The sequence below is a fragment of the Mus caroli genome, unplaced genomic scaffold (genome assembly GCF_978045245.1).
Source record: "Mus caroli unplaced genomic scaffold, Mus_caroli_1 scaffold_16, whole genome shotgun sequence".
Lineage (NCBI taxonomy): Eukaryota > Metazoa > Chordata > Mammalia > Rodentia > Muridae > Mus > Mus caroli.
Window position 1 is genome coordinate 26,165,001 of NW_028227271.1, and position 24,304 is coordinate 26,189,304.

Here is a 24,304-nt window from a genome sequence, read left to right on the forward strand (position 1 = left end):
ACCACAATCCATTCTCAAGTCTGCCTGAGGAGGTCCAAGATGGCAACAAGAGCACTATAGTTCACAGGTCCAGAGAAAAGGGCTGACAAGGGCCTATCCTTACCCCAAAGTTATCCCCACTTATATTTCACTGGACGGAGTCAAGTCACTTGGCCACCCTTAACTGCAAGGGAAACTAGGAACAAAAGTTGGAGAAGCCATGTGTCAGGGCAAGTCTTGGAAAGATGGAGACCACAGGGTGTTGACAAATAGCCATCCATGCCTGCCACAGCAAGGATAGAGACTGAGACTGACATGCTAGTCATGGGTCAAAAGATGGAGCAGCCCTGACACGCGGAAGTGGCTGAGAACCCTCCCCCAACTCACACAAGCACATCTGCAGTTCAGTGACTACTATCCCCCTGCCTCTCTCTCTAGATTTACCATTCGGAAGGACTTGGCACTCTCTGGAGTTGGTTACTCGCAGGAGGTCCTGGAACCAGTCACCTGTGAAAACCCAGGGGCAATCAATATTTCTAGACAGTTCTAGAAATTAGTCGTACATGTTTCTTTTTTTTTAGAAAATACAACTATTATAGATTGTTCTGTAGTTTGAGTTTATGATAAATTCCATTTAAAATTTTTAAAGTATCTGTGTGTGTGTAGTAGTCTGCATGTGTAGTGCCACGCATGTGCCTGTGTGTTACACATGCACGTGGAAGTCAAGATCAATGTTGGGTGTCTTCCTTGACTGTTCCCCACCTTAGTTTTGTGTTGTTTAATTAATTTTTGTTTTGAAACCAGATCTCACTTGTAGCCCTGGCTATCCTGGAACTGGCTCTGTAGACTAGGCTGGCCTCGAACTCACAGAGATCTGTGTGCCTCTGCCTCCCAATGCTGGGATTAAAGGCGTGCCCCACCATACCTGGTTCTCCCACCTTAGCTTTCGAGATGGTCTTCTCACTGAGCTCAGAGGTCACCAACTGGTTCAACTAGCAAACTCCAGGGAAGTGCCTGTGTCTGTCCCCTACACCTGGATTTCACATGGATCCCAGGGACCCAAGCTCAGGCCTGCCCGAATACTTGTGCAACAGGTGTTTTACTGAGCTCCCAATTGTTTAGTTTTAGTTTGTTGGCCTGCTTGTTGGTTTGTTACTGGTACCTACCAGTGGTACCAAAATAGAGTGTTTCATTATGGTGTTTGCACACACATCATGGACTGTGCTCCCATCTACCTCCCAGTCTCTTCTCATATCTTCCTTTTCCCATCCAGGGCCACCTCTTTCATGCCTTTTTTTTTTTTTTTTTTTTTTTTAGTTAGATTCCACACATGAGATAAAATACGTGTTATCAGCCGCTCTGCCTCAGTCTAATTTCAGCCACCCTGATGATCTCCAGGACCGTCCACCTTCCTGAAAGCCACATCGTTTCCTTCTTTTTTATGCCCAAGAATAGATTCCCTCGTGCATACACATCACACCACACACTTCATACCACACTGTCCATCTTCCGAGGATGGACATCTGGGCTGAATCCACAGCGTGGTTATTGGGAATGGCACAGGTACTGACACAGGCATGTGGGGTGTACATACAGCCTGGTTTGCAGATGTCAATTCTGCTGTTTGTGGAACTCGTCTGCCTCACAGCACCCTCCAGTATGACACCCAGAGCCCATCCATTCTCATTGCTGTCTAGTCTGGCATCCCATCTACTGAACTATAAGGTGATAGGGAAGATGGTTGATCCCTGGTTTGCTTCCGTGACAAGCAGGGCTGTTAGAGACACTCTACCAGAGTCTTCCTGTCCCTTTACACAGGGGTTGCCTCAAGCCTTGCTTCTGAGGGAATTACTGGGTGTGACATGCACACACATTTCAGTTATGCCGAATATACTTTTAGTAATGGACGTACATGAGCTCCTCAGAGATCTAGTGTCTGACATGGTGTTTATTTGTTCATTCATTCAATAGCTGTCCTGGAACTGACTCTGTAGACCAGGCTGACCTCAAACTCACAGAGATCTGCGTGCCTCTATCTCCCAATGCTGGGATTAAAGACATGCTCCACCATATCATGTCAGCACGTGTCCTGTGCTATTTTCCTGCTTAGGCGTGTACGCACACTCGTGGATTCCCTAATGTGTTTGACAAACTTTTCCCAAGAGAAAAAAATCAGATTTATTTATTTTTATTGACTATGTGTATTTTTATTTACTATGTCTGCGTGTATGTATGTGCACCCTATGGATGATGCCTGTTGCCCTCAGAGGTCAGAAGAGCGTGTCAGATAGCCTGGTGCTGGAGTTACAGATGATTGTAAGCCCCCGTGAGGGTGCTGGAAACTAAACCCAGATTCTCTACAAGAATAGCCACAACTTTTCAACAGTGAGCCATCCAGCCCCAGAGACAACATTTTCAGGAGGAAAGCCAAAAGCCACATGCTGCACTCAATGAACTCAACAGTAGTAAAATGTGCACAGGAACATCTTAGAGTCAAGGAAAATAGGGCATCCATAGAGAACTCTCAGAGAGTCTGCCCTTGAAATCACAGACTTGACACTGTGTTGCTATCATACCAAGACAGAACAGCATGAAAGCAAGTGCAAAAGATCCCTCAACCCCCCAGGCCCAAGTCTTTCCACTGGGATCCCTGCCGAGTAGGTATCCCCTGGGGACATACAAGAAACACTGTGCTCTGGCCCCTCCCCGTCCATCTTAGAGGATGCTGGGAAGTCCATAAGCCCACTGAGGACTACACAGGAGCACAGAGAAGAAAATGGCCTTTTCATTTAAGGACAATAAAAAAGAAGAAGTCACAGACCCAGGCATGGAGACACACACCCACCATGTCAGTGCTCAGAAGGCTGAGGAAGGAGTTTTGTGAGTTCAGGACCAGCCTGGGCTACATATTGACTGTGCCTCAAGAAAAATAAGGAGAAAAGAATGAAGGAGGAGAGAAAGAGAGGAGGAGGAAGAGAGAGAAAGAAGAAAAAGGAGAGACTGCAGCATTTCTTGGGTGCTTGGGAACTAGGGACTCTCACTTCTGTTATCGCAACAAGTCCTAAGAGATGACCCCCAAGATCTCCACAAGGATTAATGCCCCTTTCTGACGCAGAGAGTGGTCACACAACCTGTTCAGATTCTCACAGCTGATCACCGACAGCGCCAGGCTTTAGGAGCCAGATCATCCTGAGTCCAGGGCACCAACCTGGAAGAAGTTATTTACAGCGATAAAAATCAGGACCAGATGCAACAGGACAGCATGTGAGCCGCTGTCCCCTGCTGCGGTCAGTGCTGAGAGCTGTAGAGAGCAGGACACACAGAACACATAGAAAAGAGCAAACAAGGAACCGGGAAAGCAGAGCAGGCCACAGGGACCCTACCCAGAAACTGCCCAGCACTTAGAGGCTGCCAGAATGAGAACTACCCACTGAGTGAACAGGTGAATGAATGAATGAATGAATGAATGAATGAATGAATGAATCTGTGAGTGAATGAATGAATGAATGAATGAATAACCAAACGAGCAAACTCACATACTACCACATGAGATAAAAATCACCCACACCAGCTGGTACCCAAGCTATACTGAGAGCTAAAGACATACCAATTGTGCATGGCCGCCATCTCCTGAGGTCTCTCAAAACCCCACTTCCAGGGAGCGCCCTGTCAGAAAACAAAACAAAACAAAACAAGAAGCAAAAAGCCAGGAGCAGAAGAGGGTGGAAACAGAGAGCCAGCAGCTCCCACCAAACCTTTCATTTACTTCACTTAAAAAATTACTTGGGCAGCCTCCCCCTGGCTCCTCCTGTGCTTCCCGCCCCTCCCCGCTCAGCTTTTTTAGACAACTCATGCATGTGTGAAAATAAACCAGCACCCGCCGCCCCTAATGACCAGGTTTACCAGAAGCTCATTGTACCTCCAGAAAAAAAAGGCAGTCGGTGGTGTTTTTATGGAGCTGCTAAAACCGCCATTTAAACCACTTAATACCAGCCTGAATTCCAGGAGACCCACCAAGTGCCTGGCAGCCCCAGGCTCCAGCCCCCACTTGGCATGGAACCCAGCTTTAGGGTCAGGGAAGTTTTCTCTGTGGAGATTGCTGGCTGCTGAGCCCCTGGTCTGAGTGATCCCTCACAGCTGCGAGTGGGAGTCCCTCCCCACACCTTCCTCCCAGTGCCAAGCCACACACAGGTGTGGGGTGGGGCGGGGCAGAGGTGAGATATCTCCTCCCTGGGTCAGACTGATCTGGGTGGGAACTGTCCTCTGTCCCTTGTCCAGCCACCTCCTGTCCTCATTACACTCTGCCAGTCCTCTAAAGGCCACCCATCTCTGCACAGCTTTTCTTCACCACCACCCTCATTTGTTGTGTGTTTGCAAAAGGCTCTGAGGTGGGGGTAGTTCGGAGAGGGGACAAGACTATAGCATTTGAAGATTCTTGTGTAAACTCCTTCATCAGAATGGGCACTAATGCCGGGCGTGGTGGCACACGCCTTTAATCCCAGCACTCGAGAGGCAGAGGCAGGCGGATTTCTGAGTTCGAGGCCAGCCTGGTCTACAAAGTGAGTTCCAGGACAGCCAGGGCTGTACAGAGAAACCCTGTCTCGAAAAAACAACAACAAAACAAAAACAAAAACAAAAACAGAATGGGCACTAAACTCTTGAGACCTAGGCAGATACAAATTACCAAGTGGCCCCTTGAGCCTGAGCAAATGGATTGTGACATGCCCCTGCATCCGGGCTCTTCTCCAGTACTTCTGCCCCCCCCCACGCCCCTCTCCCCACAACATCCCAGCAGTGGTTGTTCTTCCACCACAAGCTTTCTGTCTCACACCATAGCCTTCAAGTCCCTGGGAACAAAACTACATTTCTTTTTTTTCCTCAGCAAGTTACAAAGAGTAAAGTATACAGTTGGTGCTGCATAAATGTTAGCAGAGGGGTTTTTTTTTTTTTTTTTTTTTTTTTTGCTCCCGATAGGCCTTGCATACCCCTCTAACAAAACATTTAAGGCACTACCCGCTACACTCTGTATTTTCTGCGTTGGGGCTTTCTTGACTGTGCACTGGGACCCCACGGAGATCAGGTGAAGTCTACCCTAGCCATCCCAGCTCCATGGGCCAGCCCTAAGTCTCCACCATGGAGTACCTGATCCACAGGGGCTGTCCCACCCACAAGTCTGATGACTATCAAGCAGGAGGAGATGTGGTGTGCCGGAGGGGAACCAGGTCACACTACACCCCGCTCCGCATCATGATGTGTGCCCATTTGAATTTCCTATGTGAGAGACATCCGTGTAGATGGAGCGTTTCTAGTACCCACTCCTAATGAGCCTCTATCCCAGCACTGGATCTGAAGCTAGGACTCCTGGAGAGCCCAGGCTCTGTTCCTTGCCCCTTACAGCCTCATCATCTGGCTCAGGACAACCAGGCACACCACTGTCTGTGCCGCTATGTGCTTGTTCACTCCTCACTTGCCTGTCTCCGACATCCCTCCATTCCCTAGGCTGGCCCTTGCCTGTCTCCTACATCCCCCCCACATTCCCTAGGCTGACCCAGCTCCAACTCCCCAGCTGCCACAGTCCTTGCCCTAGTGCCCTCTGGAACATGTGTCCCAGTGAGGACAAAACTCCCAGACTCTCATCCTTTTCTTTGAGTCCCTAAGGATACAGTTCCTCTGGCCCTCTCTGGTGGTCACTATCTGCAGGCAGACCCTCAGCCTCCTCCCTAACTCCCCAGCCTCTGAGACTCTCTCACTGGACTCCCCTCCTCACTCTGGCTCCCTTCACTCCCTCACCCTCTTAAGAATGTAGCTCTAGCCTGCTTCTTCCTACTCCTGAAGGAATCTTAAATTGTTCTAGGAGATCCTAAATCCATTGGATGGTCCCTCCAGGGACAGGCCCTGGCCACCTCGGTTCTAAGAGCCTGAACCCGGTGTGTAAGGTGTGTGAGAATGTTTGTTCTCCTAGTGGCTGAATATTGAAATCCTGCTGGGCTTCTGCACTAGTCACTCCCAATAACTGAAAGGAGGCAGACTGGTAGAGGGGCCTCCAGGATAGGACAGACAAAGAGGAAGGAAGGGCTGGGTGACACCATCTTTCCACTCCTCCCAAAGACAGGCCAAGGGTAGAATTCTATTCACAAGCCCTCAAGCACTGCAGACTCTGAAGCCCCTCCAGTCCCTGTGGCCCCAAGAGGTAGTGGGCATGGTGTATATCTCCTGGCTGTGCTCCTTACCACTGGTGAGGATGTTTCTTCTAAGCTGTCCTACACACACACACACACACACACACTCCTGCTCCCCTTGTCCCTGATGCCATCATCCATTCTGAGGTCAGGCCTCCTGGGGCTGTGTGGCTCCCAGGGGCCAGTTCCACAGAGCCATAGATAAGGAGGGAAACCACAGTGACTGTGGCCAACCTCTCGTCTTCCAACCAGCAGGCTGGGAAGCATCTGCTGAGGCTCCCTATGTCAAAGCGTGGCCAGACAGGGCCATCATTGAGTCCGCAGAAGCCTCATCAACCAAAGATCACACCAATAATTTCTAAAAACCACCCGATGATTTGGGGCCCATTAGCATAATTTGATGTATCATCTGCGCGTCGACTTTTCACTGGGTAGGCAGTTTCCTAACACACTTGGCGTGTGGGGAAGCTAAAGAGGAGGCATTTGTCTTGTCTCGAGGACTCATTTGTACAAATCTTCCCTGTTACCACGGACTTTCAGTGCCCCCCCCTCTCCCCGAGACACCTTGGCCTTGGCATGGACTAGTCAACCCACAATCTACCGGTCACATCCCACTCTCTGACTACCATGTCCCTTCACCCCAAAAAGTACTTTACCCAACTCCCATCTACCCAAGACTTCAGCTGCCCAGTACCCTCAGGACCTCAGCTTCATCTACACACATACACACACACACACACACACACACACACACACACACACACTATGTAAAAAACAAAACAAAACCCCTAGTCAAAGCAGCTGCCCCAGCTGTATCCTATATGCACCCTATATGGTGCCAGAGAAGATCAAAGAAACTAAAAGCAACCTTCAAGCCAGTGGTCATAGGCCAGGTCGCACACATACCTGGCAGCCTGGTCCATCCCTCTCCCAGCTCCTTGCAAAAGAATCCTTCCCCAAATCACTAAGCCTTTTCCCTTCTCCTCTCCAGTGGATCCTGCTTTCCACCACATCAGGAAATTAGAGGCAACCAAAAGAGGGGAATCCCAGACACTGTCAGTGCTGCCATCTGTCCTGGTATACCATCACCACACATGTACACACACATGCACACATGCACACACTCATACACAGACACACAGACACACACACATGCACACACACACACACACAGACACACACACCTTAGCTTTGGTCCTGGGCCTTGCTCTATTACAGTACTCCCTTAATCTTCCCTTATTCCTGGAGCATTCCCAGATAACTCATACTAGCCTTAACACACACACACACACACACACACAGAGCAGTGTAACCAGACCCTCTAGCACCATGGCTCCCAACCTTCCTAATGCTGTGACCCTTTAATACAGTTCCTCAAGTTGTAGTGATTCCCCAACCATAAACTTAATTCTTGGCTACTTCATAACTGTAACATTGCTACTGTTATGAATCGTAATGTAAGTATCTAATCGGCAGGGTATCTGATGGGGTCCCGACCCACAGGTTGAGGACCACTGCTAGCCCACTGCAGGAGGAAGTTAGGAGGATTCAGTGAGGGCTCAGGCAGCAAGACAAGCAAATGTATAGATAGAAGGAAGCACTGCAGGTGAGAAGACAGAGATGCACCGAGAAGGGGAAGGAGGTAGGTAGGCGGGGAGGCCAGAGATAAAGGGCAGAGAGCATGGCCTGTTAAAGATGCACGATTTTCCTTGTGCGTCTGGGAAGGTGCACAAGTTGGAGAGGTATGACGTCACTTGCATTTTCAAACCTTGGGAAGGAGAAGGCACAAAATGTTAAAGTGGGTGACTAGGGCATCCTGCGCGGGCTTGCCTGGTGTTCTGAGTTCGTAGACAGGGATGAAAGGCACTGAGGCACCAACATGGGCGGCAAGAACTGATCAGGATGATGACCGTGCTTTCCTGGGAAAAAGGGAGCCAAGGAGAGACTTTCACTGTTCTCACTGCTGCTTCTAGAGGCCCAGGCTGAAAGGAGTGAGTGTGAGCACAGGATTGAGCTCTCTGTAACAGCCACCAGGACACGGGTGGGAGTCGGCCACTCAGGTACGGGCCTTGGAAGGGAGCCTTGAGAGAGGGCAGGCTCTTCACACCTCACGGCCTCCACTCTCATCCTCTGGACATTTCTCTCATGCCTGGCCCTATGCTAGGAGCCACTAGGTCAAGCAGGGGTGACACGCAGGAAGAAGCATCCAGCAGGAAGTATGTATGGATAAGGCTCAAGAGGAAGTGTTGGGCCCTTGGGTGGGACACCAGGAGGTCCCACCTCCAGCCCTGGGCTCCAGCCTCAACTGTCCCCATGCTCTTAGGAACCTTGGTCTCAGGAGCTCTCTGCGGCTCCTGTGCATATTCCTCATACAGTTGCCTGTCACAGAGTTGTACTGATGAAATATTTGTCAGATCAAATGAGAGTGCTTTGAAAAGCACTTCAGAAGGGCTGGGGCTTGGAACTGAATAGGAGGGAGAAGTTAGGCAGCTGGTGCAAAGGTCTCCCTAGTGGAGAAGCGAGAGGAGGCACAAGCCTGGATGCTGGGAATAAGGTATCAGGGTGGTACAGGACTCTTGTTAGCATCCTTAACTGCAAGAGGGTGGAGAGGAAGAGCAGGGCGAACATAAAGAAAGGAAGACCAAAATCCTTAGAGAAATTACCTATCCAAAGAATATACATTCAGGGATCATTTCTATAGTTCCGTAGTAGTGATGATTGATCGATTTGGCCTTACAAAGCTAGGTTAAGTAGCCAGAAGACCCAGTTTGCTCTTCATGTGTGTGCATATGTGTGTGTACATATATGTGTGTACATGTATGTGTGTGCACATGTGTGTGCTTGTACATGCATGCCTGTACATATGTGTGCACATGTGTGTGCACATGTCTTTGTGAGCATGTCTATGTGTAAGAGTGTGCATATGTGTATATAAGTATGTGTGCATATGCATGTGCACATGTGTGTGCATGTGTGTATATATGTCTGTGTGCATATGTGTGCATGCCTGTACATCTGTGTGTATGTATGTGTGTATATGTGCATATGTGTGTATATGTGTGCAAACTTCAGACTCTATAAGAAAAAACATTTGCTAAGTTGGGCATAGTGGCTCATATCTGTTAGTTCATCATCAGAGAGAGAGAGAGAGGAAGGAGAATTGTCATGAGTTAAAGGCCAGCCTGGACTAAATAGTGACTTCCAAGCCAACCTGGGCTTCACAGAGTGATGGCTTGTCTTAAAAGTAAATAAATAAGACATAGAAAATAAATTTGAGTTTTTGAAATTGCTGAGTTACTGGGGACTGTATTTATCAGGTAATTCTAGCAACTGTCATAGAAAGAACACAGTGGCTGATCGGCTTGTTGTGTCCCCATCAGCCACCACACTAAATACTCCACCAACTGTTCAGAATGTGTGTGTGTGTGTGTGTGTGTGCGTGCGTGCGCGCGCGAGCGCTCCAGCAGAGAAACTGAGTCAAGTGTAGAAAGCTGAGCTGGGCAGGGCAGCCTGGGCCATCCTTCCTGCTGGAACTGGAACTGAACTGGAACCAGCCTTGCCTCCACTGCTGATGAGGACAGTGCTGGGTAATACACAGAGCAGACCAGAGCCAAAGCTGACACTCTGGTGCCAGCAAACTGGATCCCAGCTGTCAGTTTGTCTGCAGGTCCCTTCCTCCCATGGCTCCTTGCCTCTCAGTGTGAACGCTGCTGACAGGCTACCTGGCCCTGTCCTGGCACTTGCCCAGGACCAGTTCTCAACCAGCAAAAATATAGAGACAAAGGCCAACATTTGAGTCCTTGTTGCGTTCAGCTCCAGTCTGCTAATCTGTTCCTAGTCCTGAGGTCCTTGAGATTCAGTTCCTCCCATCTGCAAAATGGGCTGATAACTCTTCCCACATGGGCGCGCCTCGTTGCTATGGTGAGCTGTAGTTCACAAACTAAAAACTAGCATGGCGGCTCAGGCCTGTGACACTGCACTTGGAAGGTTAAGACAGGATGATCATGATGAACATGTGGCCAGTCTGGGCTACAAAAGAAGCCTAGAGTCCAAAAAGGAACGTGGTAGATGGCCAGCCCCCAGCTCAGCACTGCTGGGGTATTGTGTCTGTCTGGGAGGTGAAAACTAGTGCAGAGGGTACATGCTCTTCTAAGGGGTTGTCTGTCCTGTCTGTCTGAGGTCTGCCTTCTTGGGAAAGAATCTGCAGCTTGCAAAGAATTGGGTGACTCCCTGCCAAGCTGGAACACCCTACCACCCTGCTGACCTACTGAGCCCATGCCCCAACCCTCTCAGCATAATCCCCAACCCAGAACAAACTCGGCTCCTCAGAAGGCAGTGAGGGAGGTAGGGATGAATGGCAGGGGTTGGTTCTGAGCCTCAGCTCTAGACTGTGCTGTGATCCAGGGCAAACGTGCCTGGGAAGATCGTGGCATCCAGAAAGGACAGGTGGGTCCTGAGCCAGGCCACCCAAGTACTCACCCGCCCCTTCTGCATTATCTTGCAGGGAACTTCAAAGGTCTGTGCAAGCAAATCGACCACTTTCCGGAAGACGCGGACTACGAAGCTGACACCGCAGAGTATTTCCTCCGTGAGTCACACACGGTGTTTTAATGTCCCTTCAGCTGAAGGGTCCCTCAGTTTGTCCCTTCTGAGGATCAAACGTCAGGCCTACTTGGTACCCTGGTTACGACTGGTTACAACGGAGGGCGAGCAGAAACCGCTGCTCCCTGGACTGGCCAACTCCTACTCATCCCCCAAGTCTCTCCTGAAACCTCACTTCCTCCAGGAAGCCACCCCTCTTTCTCAAAGGGTTCCCAGGCACAGCCCTTCCTATGCTGAGGGCAGGGGGTGGGGGGAATATCCTTGTCTGCTGGGTAGCATTCCCCCAGTTCCGCAGATGAGGGACATTCTCTTCCAGCACAGGGCATGGCCCAGAATAGGAACTCAAGAAATATTGCTCTCAAATAATAATGAAACCAGTTTGTACTAAAGAGACAGAGAGAATTTTTCCTTCCCCACAAGTCAAATCAAAGTTAAATCCCTCTGTAACCGCTGTGATCTTTAAGTCCCCCTGAGACATATTATCAAGAGAAAGCATTTTTGAAGACCCAAGGAAATTTCTCAAGCATCCCTAGAAACCAACACAGACCTTGTTAGTTATCAAAAGAGATTTCCCAGAGAGGAGCTGAGGGTCCTTGAGGCCTGGGATAGCACGCGGAAGGCTCTCAGGCCGCTACGCTCAATGGTGGGGGGAGAGGGGCGTTGCTTACACAGACCCAGAAACTGCTGCCCCCGCCTCTGTACCGGGGTTTCTCTCCTCTTCCTCTCACCAACAGCATCCCAGTTAGCATCACCCCGATCCCGTTGATGAAACAAAACCTAGGAGGCATTTTCTTACCTGAATTGCTCCTGTCTCTTTCAATAACTACTCATATCAGAGGTGGCACTAGCAGGTCAGCCTGGGATCCGGTTTTCCTGAAAAGTCTGTAGAAAGTGGAACCTGTGAGGCAGCCAGAAAGGGACAGAAAGAGAGTAGGACATGATTTATAGATTATTTGTTTATTTATTTACTTACTTATTAATTGGTTTGGGGTTTTGTGTTGTTGTCATTTTGTTTTGTTCTGTTTTGGACAGGGTTTTTCTGTGTGACAACTGAGGCTGTCCTGGAACTCCCTTTGTAGACCAGGCTGGCCTCGCACTCACAGAAATCTACCTGCTTCTGCCTCCCGTGTGATGGGATTAAAGGCACAAGCTTCCACGTCCAGATATTTATTGTTGTTTTGTTTTGTTTTGTTTTGTTTTGTTTTTTAAGATAGGGTTTCTCGGTGTTGCTCTAGCTGTCCTGGAACTTGCTCTGTAGACCAGGCTGGCCTTGCACTCAAAGATCTATCTGCCTGCCTCGGCCTCCTAAGTGCTGGGATGAAAGGTGTGCACCACCAAGTCCAGGTAGTTGAAAGGAAGTCTTGGGGAGAGAGGTGGAATATCATAAGAGAGTTATCATTGCCCTTTCTCAATTCCCTCAAGGTTTTGATCTTAAGCAGAATTCCCACAGGAATGTCTGAATATCAGTCATTAACTGTTACTCTATCTGGAATCAGCCAATGCAATAATGCCTTGGGTGTCTGCTGTATACTCACCCTATACTGAGTAGTTGGGAGGCCAGGATGGCCATGTGAGACAGTCCCTAGTGCCAGTAAGAGCAGGCACTGTGGTGGGGGAGTGGGAGGGTGTCTCAGGGAGGGTGTCAGGTGTGATAGAAACAAGACCTGAATATGGAAGTGGGAGGTCAAAGCCAAGCCCCACCCTAGGATACACACACTTGGGCCCCTGGTCTCACCTGGCCAATCACAGTGAGGGAGGGCATTACACTTCGTCAGCCAGACAGGAAGCACCTGGAGGCAGTTTATCTCATTCAGTACAGGAACCAGAGTCCTGAAATACAGGACTCCTCTGGAGCACGCTCCGATGTGTTGAGTCTCCGTTTCCTTGACGTTAAAGAGGGAAGTGTCTGAGGTATGGATTCACCTTCCCCCTGCATCAACGATGGGATTTGTATCCCATGGAAGCCAAGGCCTGACTTGAGTTCACTGAGCAACATGGGGGTTCTAGGGCATGTATAACAAATGAGCAGATGTTTTCTGCAAAGGATGAGACAGGAAATGTTTTCAGCTGTTCAAGCCACACTGCCTCCACCCCAGCAACAGACAGTGAAAGCCATTGACTAAATAGTCCTTTTCCTTTCTCACGTAGCCCAGGCTGGCCTTTAACTTAATATATAGACTCAACCAGCTTCTGTCTTAGTTAGGGTTTTCCATTGCAGTGAAGAGACACCATGACCAAGGCAACTCTTAACAAAGGCAAACATTGAAGTGGGGCTGGCTTACAGTGTCAGAGGTTCTCTCCATTATCATTATGGCGGGAAGCATGGCAGCTTGCAGGCAGTCATGGTGCTAGAAGAGTCAAAAGTTCTACACCCTCTTCCGGAGACAGCCAGGAGAAGGCTCTGAGCATAGAGACCTCGAAGCCCACCCCCACAGTGACACACTTCCTCTAACAAAGGCACGCCTCCTCCAATAATGCCACATGTGCTGATAGTGTCCTTGCCATGGGTCAAGCATATTCAAACCATCACAACCTTAACATTCCAATTCCCTTTGTTTGTTTGTTTGTTTGTTTGTTTTTTGTTTTGTAGCCCTGCCTGTCCTGGAACTCATTCTGTAGACCAGGCTGGCCTCAAACTTACAGAGATCCACCTTCCTCTGCCTCCCCAGTGCTGGGGTTACAGGCATGAGTGACTTTGCCTGTTTTTTATTAGATGTCACTTATTAAGGGAAAATAGACACAGGATTTTTAGTCTAACTTCCCATGAAAATCCATTCACAAAAGCATGCAGCAGCCTAGGATGGTGTAGGTGTGCTGGCCCTGAGCTATATAATGTGGTAGTCTAAGCTAGAGACAGCATGGTTCTGGAAAGGTCAAAGCCATCATTCCTGTCAATCTATGCAGCCAGGGGAGGTGGGAGGCAGGGCTAGTTTCTCTAGAACAATCCCTGACCTCCTATATTCTTTCTGGTTCAAAAGCCCCTCAGGGGATTCTCTCACCTCCTGTCTGTGTCTCCATCTCACGCCTGCCTTATCACCACACACTGCAATTACCCACCCAGCAGTGTGGAATAAGTCTTGGTGAAATATTACCAGGGACAAAGCCTTGACTGCTGAGAGACAGCAAGATGGGTGGGTCTCACCTGGAGGTAGGTGGAGCCTGAATCAGCCCAGAGCTCAGGTCAGTCAAACCCACCACCTTGGCTTGACACTTGACAGGCTGGGAGAGGCGTCCCTCTTCCAGAGGGCTAGCTATCTGGGGAAAGACTAGGGACCTGTCTTAGTTAGGGTTTCTTTACTGTGAAGAGACACCATGACCAAGGCAACTCTTACATAGGAAACATTTCACTAGGGCTGGCTTACAGCTTCAGAGATTCAGTCCAATATCATCAATACCTGAAACATGGCAACTTGCAGGCAGACATGATGCTGCAAAAGCCGAGAGTTCTACATCCTGATCTAAGGGCAGATAGGAGGAAGTTCTCATTCCACACTGGGTGGAGCCTGAGCACAGGTGCCTCAAAGCCCACCCCTACAGTGACACACTTCCTCCAAGAAGACCACACTTATTCCAACAAGGCTGCACCTGCTAATATTGCCATTTCCCAATGGGCCAAGCATATGCAAACCACTACAGTACCTTATGTTGCTGCAGAATTAGAAGGCAGCCTGCAGTGCAACGGGAGCCTGCTCCTCCTCTCAGACTTCCCATAGGGGCATTTACTAAAGTGTTACCAGAGTGTAAACTTTGTTTCTTAAGCGATCATTCATTCATTCACAGTGACACATTTACTAAGTCCTCACTCCATGCCAGGCTTCGCTAGGTACGCTTGCCAGTACTAGGGGTCTCTGGTGAACCAGAGACAGCAAGGCCCTTTGGGAAAGCTGTGTCCTAATGGAGGCAAGATGCAATGAGCAAGAGCCTATGTTTCTGCCTGAGATGGCCTCAGAGAGCAGGGTGGGGAAAAGGCAGAGGAAGGGCTGTCACCTAGACAAGGGACCAAGACAGCCTTTCTGGATGAGGTGAGGGGAGACGGTGAGAAGTTTTCTTAGGAAGAGATGACCTCACAGAGGCAACCACCAAGCAAAGGCTTTCAAGCAAGAACAGCACCCCATCTTCAGGCAACACCAACAAGGCCAGCCTAGCTGGAGTCCAGCCTGCAACCACGAGAGGAGAGACCTAGTAGAAGGGTCCTAGCCTGGTGGGTCTGGGGAGAGTTGGGTGTCCTTCTGAGTTAGGTGGAGCCTGATCTGGAAAGGGAACCTAGCCATCAGAGGCAGGAGACTCAAGGGAGAAAGAAACGGAGGCATGGAGGCCAGTTCCAGCTTTAAGGGGCAGACACAGTGCAGGCCAGAGAGAGGTAAAAGAGGTACATGACAGAGTTGGGACAGCCAGAGACTGGGGTGGGCTGAAGGCAGGACAGCTGGTAGAAGGCTCAACCTTGAGTCCAAAGTAATGAACTCTGAACAGGACAGGGTAGAAGGCAGGGAGGGAAGATACTCAAGGCAGTAGAAGGGGCTCAGCAATAGATACCAGAGCTTGCACTTCAAGGCAGCTCTGCCTTTGGACCTCTGGATTTGAAAGGACAGTAGCCACGCAGGGTGGGATCGAGGAAGGTAGTGTGTGCCCCAGTGATTACAGAATCACAAACCTGCCTGACTTACTTTTCCTGTTGATATGATAAAATACCCTAACAAAAGTACCTCAAAGAAGAAAGGATTTATGATAGCTCATAGTTCAAAAATACAGCCCATCTTGGCAGAAGAGTCATGGCAAGGGGAGCTTGAAGCAGCTGGTCCCTCACATCCACAGCCAGGAAACAGATCAATAAACACATGCCACTGCTCAGCATCTTTTCTCCAGGATCCAAGCCAGGGAATGGTGCCACCCACAGTGGGCAGGTCTTCACGCCTCAATAAAATCAGGATGGCTATGCGTGGTGGTGCACGCCTTTAATGCCAGCACTCGGGAGGCAGAGGCAGGCGGATTTCTGAGTTCGAGGCCAGTCTGGTCTACAAAGTGAGTTCCAGGACAGCCAGGGCTATACAGAGAAACCCTGTCTCAAAAAAAAAAAAAAAAAAAAAATCAGGATGGCTGGACAAGCACACCCAGAGGTTCATCTCCTTCAAGATGACAATTAACACTAACCATGGCACCACCTGACCCTGCTCCACTCGGAGCAGGATCAGATCTATGCCAACCTCAACTCCCCACAGCCATGTGACTACAGTGCCAGGGAGCTAGAGCGGGGGAAGGGGGAGGGGGAACATGGCTGCTTTCATACAGTGTGACCTGGGAAGGCCACTCAGAGAAGCTGGCATTCAGGGTGGTATGTCCCACTTTGCCTCCAACAGACGCCAGTACAGTCCATGCACGGGGCTGTTCAAGTTTAACAATATTGATAGAGGTGAAAGGAAAGGGGCAGAGCTGGCAAAGCAGCCCCCACCCTGAGTCACGTTCCCCTTGACCCCCAGCCCCGCCCCCAGCAGCTCTGCCCAATCCACAGAAAGAACTGCTGACAAGTGAGCCCTTTCTCCATCTTCTTCTAAACTTGCTCCAAGGAAAGCAGAGATGTGAGCAGTGGTAGGGATGGGTGTGGTTATGTCTGTACCTTTTGTCACTAGCCTTTAGACTCTTCCCAACCCATGACCACTGTCAAATAAACCACACAGAGCGGCTAGGGGGAGCTGAGCCCTGCCAAACCTGTGCTTCCCGGAGGCCTGAAGCTTCTAACGAAGCTGCCACCCTAGAGACAAGTGTATCTTCTTTCTTCCCTTTCAAGTGTGAACGACTCACAATCTTCCACTCCTCCTGGAGGAGCAGCCTCCTTCCTGTATACCAGGCCCTCCTCCAGGTGCTGAGGACGTGGAAGCTGACAGCAGCGGAGGCCTGGCCTCGGGCACTTGAGATTTGCAATCAACGAAATTAGCAAGTTCATCATAAAGCATGTTAGACTCCGATGTGCCGCAGCGCTACAGAGAAAGTCAAGCAGGAAAATGGGGGAGGGGGGTGCTCCTGCCAGAGTCAAGGAGGGGCTCACAGCACTCACGGGGGAGTTTGAGGGATGATCTGAAAGACAAAGCAGAATGAACAAAGCCAAAGAGGCTGGCTTTGTGCCACCTCTGACCTCCTTGTCCCACCAGGGTGACATGGGACAAGAGGGGAGTACAGAGAGTTCTAGAAGGCTGTGACTAGACAGGAGTCTTAGAGCTCAGCTCCTGGTCAGCGAACGAAACAGGGTGTGCCTGCTCATAAGCTCACAAGCCTTCCCGAGGGCCTGGTACGAGGAAGGGTCTCCCTGAGAGGACAAAAGGATGCCTGCATGGTCTTCCTTCCTGACCCACCATCTATCCGGAGTCAGAGCCCAGGTCTCCTAGTAATGTGAGAATAGCTCTGGGTCCCCTCCCTCTCCTCCTGGCTCCCATCCCCTTAGCTGGGTGTGATGCTGTGGGCCTGGCCTCACCCACCACTGCCCCCACTAGGGTTGAATGGTGGCCACACTGTTTGTCCCACTGAGTACTGTAGGCCATAGGGTGTGCCTGTCATGGTGGCCTCTGCCTCTTCCTCAGTCTGAGCAAAGAAAAGGAGGTGATGTCTAGTGACCACCATCATCTTTCGAATGCCAGCGTATATCTCTGCTAGGGTCTGCATCTGTGCTGTGTTCTGTGTCTGGTACCTGTGTGGCCATGCATCTAAGTGTATGTGTGCATGTATGTTCATATGTATGTATCTACACAAGTGCCTTTCTGTGTCAGAGGCAGGTCTTTGGGTGCTTGGGGTGTATCCCTGCTATGTCCAAAAGATGGAAATTTGTGTTTATTAGATTTCCTCATGTAGCTTGGAGTGAGGGGGCAGTTGGTTCAAAGCCACAATCATATAGTAAGCTCCTACTGTATGCCGGACACCCAAACAAATCTACAACACTGTATATAGACTTTCATAGTGCAAGACAAAAGGGTGGGCTCAGGTCTCCTACTCTAACTCTGGAGCTAAAACTTGGGGGAAAGAACTAGTACAATTGGATCTTACACACACATACACACATGCATGCATGCGCACAACTCACAGACACAGGAGAACAGGGTACCAGGTTCAGCGTGCCCATTACATCCATGGCCACTAAAAGGAACTGACAGAGAAGGAAATGGGGACTCCAGACACAGCCACCTACCACCTCCCCTCAGCATACAACGTCACAGCTGAGGGAGAGAGCCTCTTGCCAGAGACTGAGGCAACAGCCCCTCCCCAAAATCAGTCATGCCACCATTAAAAAGGACATCTGACAGAAAGGAAAAGTAAGCCCCAGGCGGCCATGAGGGGTTACCCAGGGATGAATACACTGAGATAGGCCACCAAGAAACAGGAGAACAGAAGAGCCACGTGGGCAACGTCAGCAGCCTGCTCTAGGCTGCCTCCCTGGCTTCATTTTCAAAGCTACCTCCTGAGGTTGGGATGAGGGTGAAGGGAGCTGGTTTAGGACATCACTTCTGAGCAGCCCGGAGCACAGTAAGCACTCAGAAGACATTAGCCATTGTGGTTGCTTAGTGTGGCGGTGTGTGTGTGTGTGTGTGTGTGTGTGATGACTGTGGGGCAGAAGACAAAGAGGAGGAAGCTGGCATGGGAACAGGGCTGATGAGAGAGCTTCACTTACCAGTTGGCTCCTCAAGCCAAAAGTAGTCTTTGAACAGAGACTCAGAAACAGGGAACTATAAACATTGTAGACATTCTCCCACCCCACCCCCAGCAGAGGGGGGCTACCTCTGGCCAAGAGCAACCATGGCATCTGGCATCTCTGACTCCAGCAGTCTGAGACATCAGCTTAGCCCTGAGATGGTACCCTGCCCACCTTGTGTGTGGAGGAGGGGTAAAAACAGAGAACGTGTCCGATGCTCAGGCTCAAAGCCTGGCTCTTCAGTGTGCAGGGCACAGCCAGGAAAGGAGAGGTCGGGTGGGAAGGGTCCTGGGAAGGAGTGGGTGTGCTTACCAATAGCCTGGAGGGTAGAGAAGGGGAGGGCGTCCCAAATGGGGTGAGAGGCAAATTCCCCTACCCTTCTCTAAGACCCACTTACAGGTTGGGTCTGTTTTTTTTTCTGTTTTCCGTTTTGCTCTGTGATGCTGGGAATCAAAGCCCTCCACCTGTGAGTCACAACCCCAGCTCTGGTCTTGGTTTCTGTTAAGATTCTTTTCCTTGGGGGAGTGGGGGGAGGGCACACACCTTGGCTCCCAGAGGCAGAGGTATCTGGATCTCTGTGAGTTCAGAATTTGAGGATAGCCAGAAATACGCAGAGAAACACTGTCTCGATTTTTTTTCTTTTCCTCACTGGAACATGCAAAGCTTGAGGATCCCAAGTCAGGAAACTGTACGGTGTCCTCCCCTACCATGGGACTGTTTGCCGTGTAAATAAACGAGATACCTCGATCCCTAAGTCTGCCCAGCAGTCGCCCAGTACTTCTTCCTGCCATGAGGAAAGGGCTGGAACTAAGTTTTCAGCTGATACAAGGCCACCCTCCTATCTTGGAGGATGTCCCCTCCCTACTTTTCCTTCTGTCCCTAGGGTGCTGGGCTTGGAGCGACACGGGGAGATGAAGAGTCAGGGTCTAAGTTGTAGGGTTAGAACAAAAGCGCTGACGTTCCAGACGCTGTTCTCTGTGGTCTTGGGCAAGTCACTCAATGTCCCTGAGCCTCCGAGGAACAACTAGGACGCTGATGGCCCTCCCCAGCCACCGTGAGGAAGGAACATCATGAGGGAAGTCCCTGAGGCGAGGTTTGCCCGATAGTTTTGGAAGAAAAGAACATCATCAAAACTCTTGAACGCAGGCCTTGCAGACACCAGGAGAGCCACCCAGTCCTGTGCCTCCGCTTTACAGACAAGGGGGAAACTGAGGTCCGGTCCAGAAAATGGAATGCCTAGCTCTGTGCAGGACACTTTCTGGGAACGGGACCCAGGTGCATTCTCCATCCACACATTCCCTGCCCAACGCTTCAACGGGCTCTAAAGGGCTGGGACCTTCCTCCCAGAAGTCACAGCGACCAGGGAGTCTACTTGTCTTATCACACAGCAAGGAAGTGTCTCCCGGCTAGCAGTCAATCGGTGCTTCTAGGCCCGAGCTAGCAGCCAATCGGTGCAGAGCAGGGCAGGGCCAACCTTTAGGCCCTGGCCCAGGCAGGGTTCACTCAATCTGGGCGCATACTTCTGTGTTCCTTGGTTTTGTAGCTGCTGTGTTGCCGCCTACACTAGCAAGCACCCACCTCAGGGCTCCCACATCCCAAGACAGGGCTAGCAATAGGACTCAGCCCATCACCAAACCTGACAGCCTGAGTTCAATGCCTGGTACCCACAGGGTAGAAGGAGTCTCCCACAGGTTGCTCTTTGACTTCTGCTCATAAATCACAGCAGCACACACAGGCTCTCCCCCATCCTCACCACCACCGCACACACCTACTCTGGTGTGATACCAGCAGCTTCTCCTGACCCCCTTGAGAACATATGCTGCACTTGCTGCCCAGGCTCCTCCCCTCAGCAGTTGGGAAGCTGATCCTTCCTGATCTCTACATATAGAACTGGGGAAACTGAGGCAGCGTGGCCCAGGCAGCATGGTGAGCAGAGATGCTCAGACAGCTGTCTTCTGAACCTGAGTGATGGTCTCTGTCTCCACACACAACAGAATATGGAGGAGTGCCTGGCAGAGTGCTCCCCAACACAGTCAGTGCTCCCCAAGTAGCCCCCTGTGTCCCCAACAAATCTCCCATGAGGCATCACAGAGAACAAATGGGTGCTTGACTATATCCCCAACCTGAGAGCCACCTGACTCACCTTCACAGTCACTCTGAGGACACTATGGCTATTTCACTGTCACACAGATGGGAAAGCCAGGCACAAAACACATAGGCAGTGAAGTGGCCTGCTCTCTCTCTCTCTCTCTCTCTCTCTCTCTCTCTCTCTCTCTCTCTCTCTCTCTCTCTCCTTTCTCTCTCTCTGCCAGTCTCTCTACAGCTTTCCCTTTTCAGCACACACTCACACACACAGACACACACAGACATACACATACACATAAACACTCACATACACACACACATACACACACAACTTCCATTACCCATCCACTTTCATGGTCATTGGCCACACTAACCAATTGGAACAAGAAGGGGGTAAAGGCAGGGTACTAGAGACTAGAAAATTCCTCCCAACCTAGCATGTCTGCCACATGAACCCACTAAAAGGGATCAAGTCCCAGTGGGGTAACACTCATAGATTTCAACACTGTGCGGAAACTGAGGAGTTACCCTCAGCGTGCTAACCACTGTGACTATTGGCGTACAAGCCAAGAGAAGATGGTGCCCTGACCTGGAGGAAGGACCCCAGGGATACGGGGTGATCACAAAGTTGGGGTCCGCAGGTGTTCCCTAGTACAGTGCCAGTAGTGTACAGACCTGAGGCCAGAGAAGAGAAAGAGAAACAGAAGGGCCAGCAGCAGGCCGGATTTCCTACACCCCTGTTTCCTGAGTGTCACCCACCCACTCTGCCAGACGGAGAAAAAGAACAGCATGGCCTCTGAGTGCCGCTACCCACCGGCTCTGCCCACCCCCAAGAGCAACTTCTCAGTGTGATGGCCCTAAGAGCTGGCTCCCTGAGGCCCAAGATCATAACCATGATTTGCCAAAAGGACCGGGCAAAGCAGACTAACAAGAGAAATGTTGGCTTGAATCACCTAATCCTTATTCATCCACGTACCCCAACTCACCTGTCCCACCCCTGGTCGAGACAAGAGGCCACTTCCGAAGCATGGCCCTGCCCCATCGGTCAGGACATCAGTCACTTCTGCCACCAACACAGAAAACATGAAGTTAACTTTGGTATGCCTGTAAATCCCAGCACCCAGAAGGCTGAGGCAGGTGGATCAGAGTTTGAGGCCAGCCTGGGCTACACAACTAGTCAGTCTGCGCTACAAAGACCCTGTCAATGGGGGAAGGAAAGAGGTAAAGAAAGAGCCATAAAGAGCCAGAAGGCACAAACACTTAGCTTACAAAAGCACCCTATAATCTCCTGGTCGCTGCAGTTTGTGAGAAAACCCATTGGGATTTACATCTTCTCTGGACAGTGGCTGCACACTGGGGATCCCCAAGCCTCAGGTATTAGGGCTAAGGACAGGAATTCCTCCTCTGTGTCTATAAAATCCACATAAACGGTCTAACGCACATGGCTTTCCTGAGCCCCGGCTGTCTGCTCTACAATCCATGGATGTAGCCCAGGAAGACTTCAAACGAGGGATGGCTAAATGTGGAGATTCTCCTTTCCCTCCTCCTTCCTCCCTCCTTCCTCCTCCTCCCCTCCTTCCTTCTTCCTCCTTTCCTCTTCTCACCCTTCTGGCCTGGCTTCACACTCCAAAGTTTATTCTTTCCTTGTCTTCATATAGTTTTTCCAGCCAGCCTGTAAGTCTAAAACCACAGGGGAAAAAAAAAAGTTATCTTCTCTCTCCCACTTTGCCGCTTGAGACACCCAAGAGTCTGTCAGACTAACTCCCCTCTGCCAGTAACCGGGAGCTCGCCCACACTGGAGCAGCCCCATTGCTATGGGCAGCAGCTTTCCCCCAGGCCTGCAGTCTTGCTTGACTTTGCTTCTTGTAATGCAAATCAGACCCTCTACAGCCCTCCCAGATCTAAATGCCCAGTGAATTCCTTTGCTCTGAAGACAGAGGCACACTCTTACCTTGACCCACAAGTCCCCTAGTGACCCAGGAGGCTCCACCTGGCTCAGGACCAGGCCTGGACCTTCTCAACTTCCTCTCTCATGGGTCCTTAAGTCCCTCCATGAGTGCCTGTGAGCCTGGCCCTGTCCGTCACTGAACAAGCCACTTGTCCGACACACCACTTGGTGCTGTCTCTGTCCCACAGACACTCCTAGCAGCTGCCTCCGCTCTCTTGAGAACTGCTCCCCACTGATCCCATATCTCTCAGGGAAGCTCACCTGATCCAGCTCAGAGAATGTACAGAGCCTAGGCAGGGGAATGCCATGTGTTAGACGGACAGGCCTGAGATCACAACACTTGGACAGACAGCCAAACTTTTCTAGGCCTCAGTTTCAGCCTCTGGATAATAGAAGTAAAGTGTTCTTCATTGGCTGAGGAGCCAGAGAAGGCCTAAAACTGTGTCTGTCACACACTCAATCCTCAGGACATCACACACACACACACACACACACTCAATCCTCAGGACATCACACACACACACCACACACACATACCGTGGTGCCTCATTGGTATCTTTCTGTTGGAATATATAATCTTGGCTCTGTTACTATTATTATTATTATTATTATTATTATCATTATTATTATTATTATTATTATTATTCTCTAAGCGTTTTTACAGTCCAATCGCTATTCCCCTCCTGGTCCACCCTCTGACAGTTCCTCATCCCATTCCTCCTCTCCTGTCTCCAAGAAGATGTCCTCATCCCCGCCCCCACACCACCACAACTCCCCCCTCCCTGGGGCCTTAAGTCTCTAGAGGGTTAGTGCTTCTGCTCTCACCGAGGCCAGGCCAGGCAGTCCTCTGCTGTATATGTGTTGGGTGCCTCAAATCAGCTAGTGTATGCTGCCTGGTTGGTGGCTTGGTATCTTAGAGATCTGGGGGTCCAGGTTAGTTGGGACTACTGGCCTCCCTGTGGGGTTGCCCTCCTCTTCAGCTTCTTCCAACCTTTCCCTAATTCAACCACAGGGGTCCTTGGCTTCTGTCCATTGGTTGAGTGTAAGTATCTGCATCTGACTCAGTCAGCTGCTTGTTGGGCCTCTCAGAGGACAGCCATGCTAGGCTTCTGTCTGTAAGCACACCATAGCATCAGTAATAGTGTTGGGCCTTGGAGCCTCCCCTTGAGATGGATCCCAATTTGGGCCTGTCACTGGACCTCCTTTCCCTCAGTCTCTTCTGCATTTTTGTCCCTGCAGTTCTTCTAGACAGGGACTCTGTTACCGTTTGATGATATATATCTCTTTCATCAGAACACAGTTTGGTAAAGATGGGGCAAAACTTGTTTTCATACACCCCAGAACTGGTACAGGGGGTGGCACTCCAACAAAGACCCCTCTGTCTCAGACAAACATCCCTGTCTCAGTGCAATATGTACTGGCTACCGGAAGGGCTCAGCTACAACCAGCAAGCAGAATCCACCCGCCAAGGCCTTGGCTCCCAGGGGCAGCATGAGCTTTTAAGAGGCTGGCCCTGAAAGTCACACAGGGAGAATTCTCACAGCAGAAGCAGCAGAGCTGGGTATGTAGCCCAGGCTGTCTTGACACCCTTTGGCCAGTCTTCTTTGATGAATACAGGCATGCTGTGGGCAGGAAGAACCATTTCCTTGGAGAAGGGGGACAGAGTCATCACTCTATATCCATTTGGAAGGAACAAAATCATCCATGTAACAGATCACATAGCAAATCTACAGCACAGACGAAACCAGAGTTCAGTCCCGCCCGCCCGCCCGCCCGCCCGCCTTCCAGCACCTTCCTAAGCTCCTTGGAACAGCCCTGGTGCTGTTCTGGAACCATAAA

General features: G+C 50.4%; 1 protein-coding gene across 1 annotated transcript in view; it reads left to right on the forward strand.

Annotated features, from left to right (window-relative positions):
- Positions 1-24,304, forward strand: part of Cacng2 (calcium voltage-gated channel auxiliary subunit gamma 2) — a 123,879-nt gene that overhangs the window by 94,532 nt on the left and 5,043 nt on the right. The window contains exon 2 of the mRNA XM_021183787.2: positions 10,663-10,746. Coding sequence (XP_021039446.1) covers positions 10,663-10,746 — 84 coding nt within the window. The remainder of the gene's footprint in view (positions 1-10,662; positions 10,747-24,304) is intronic.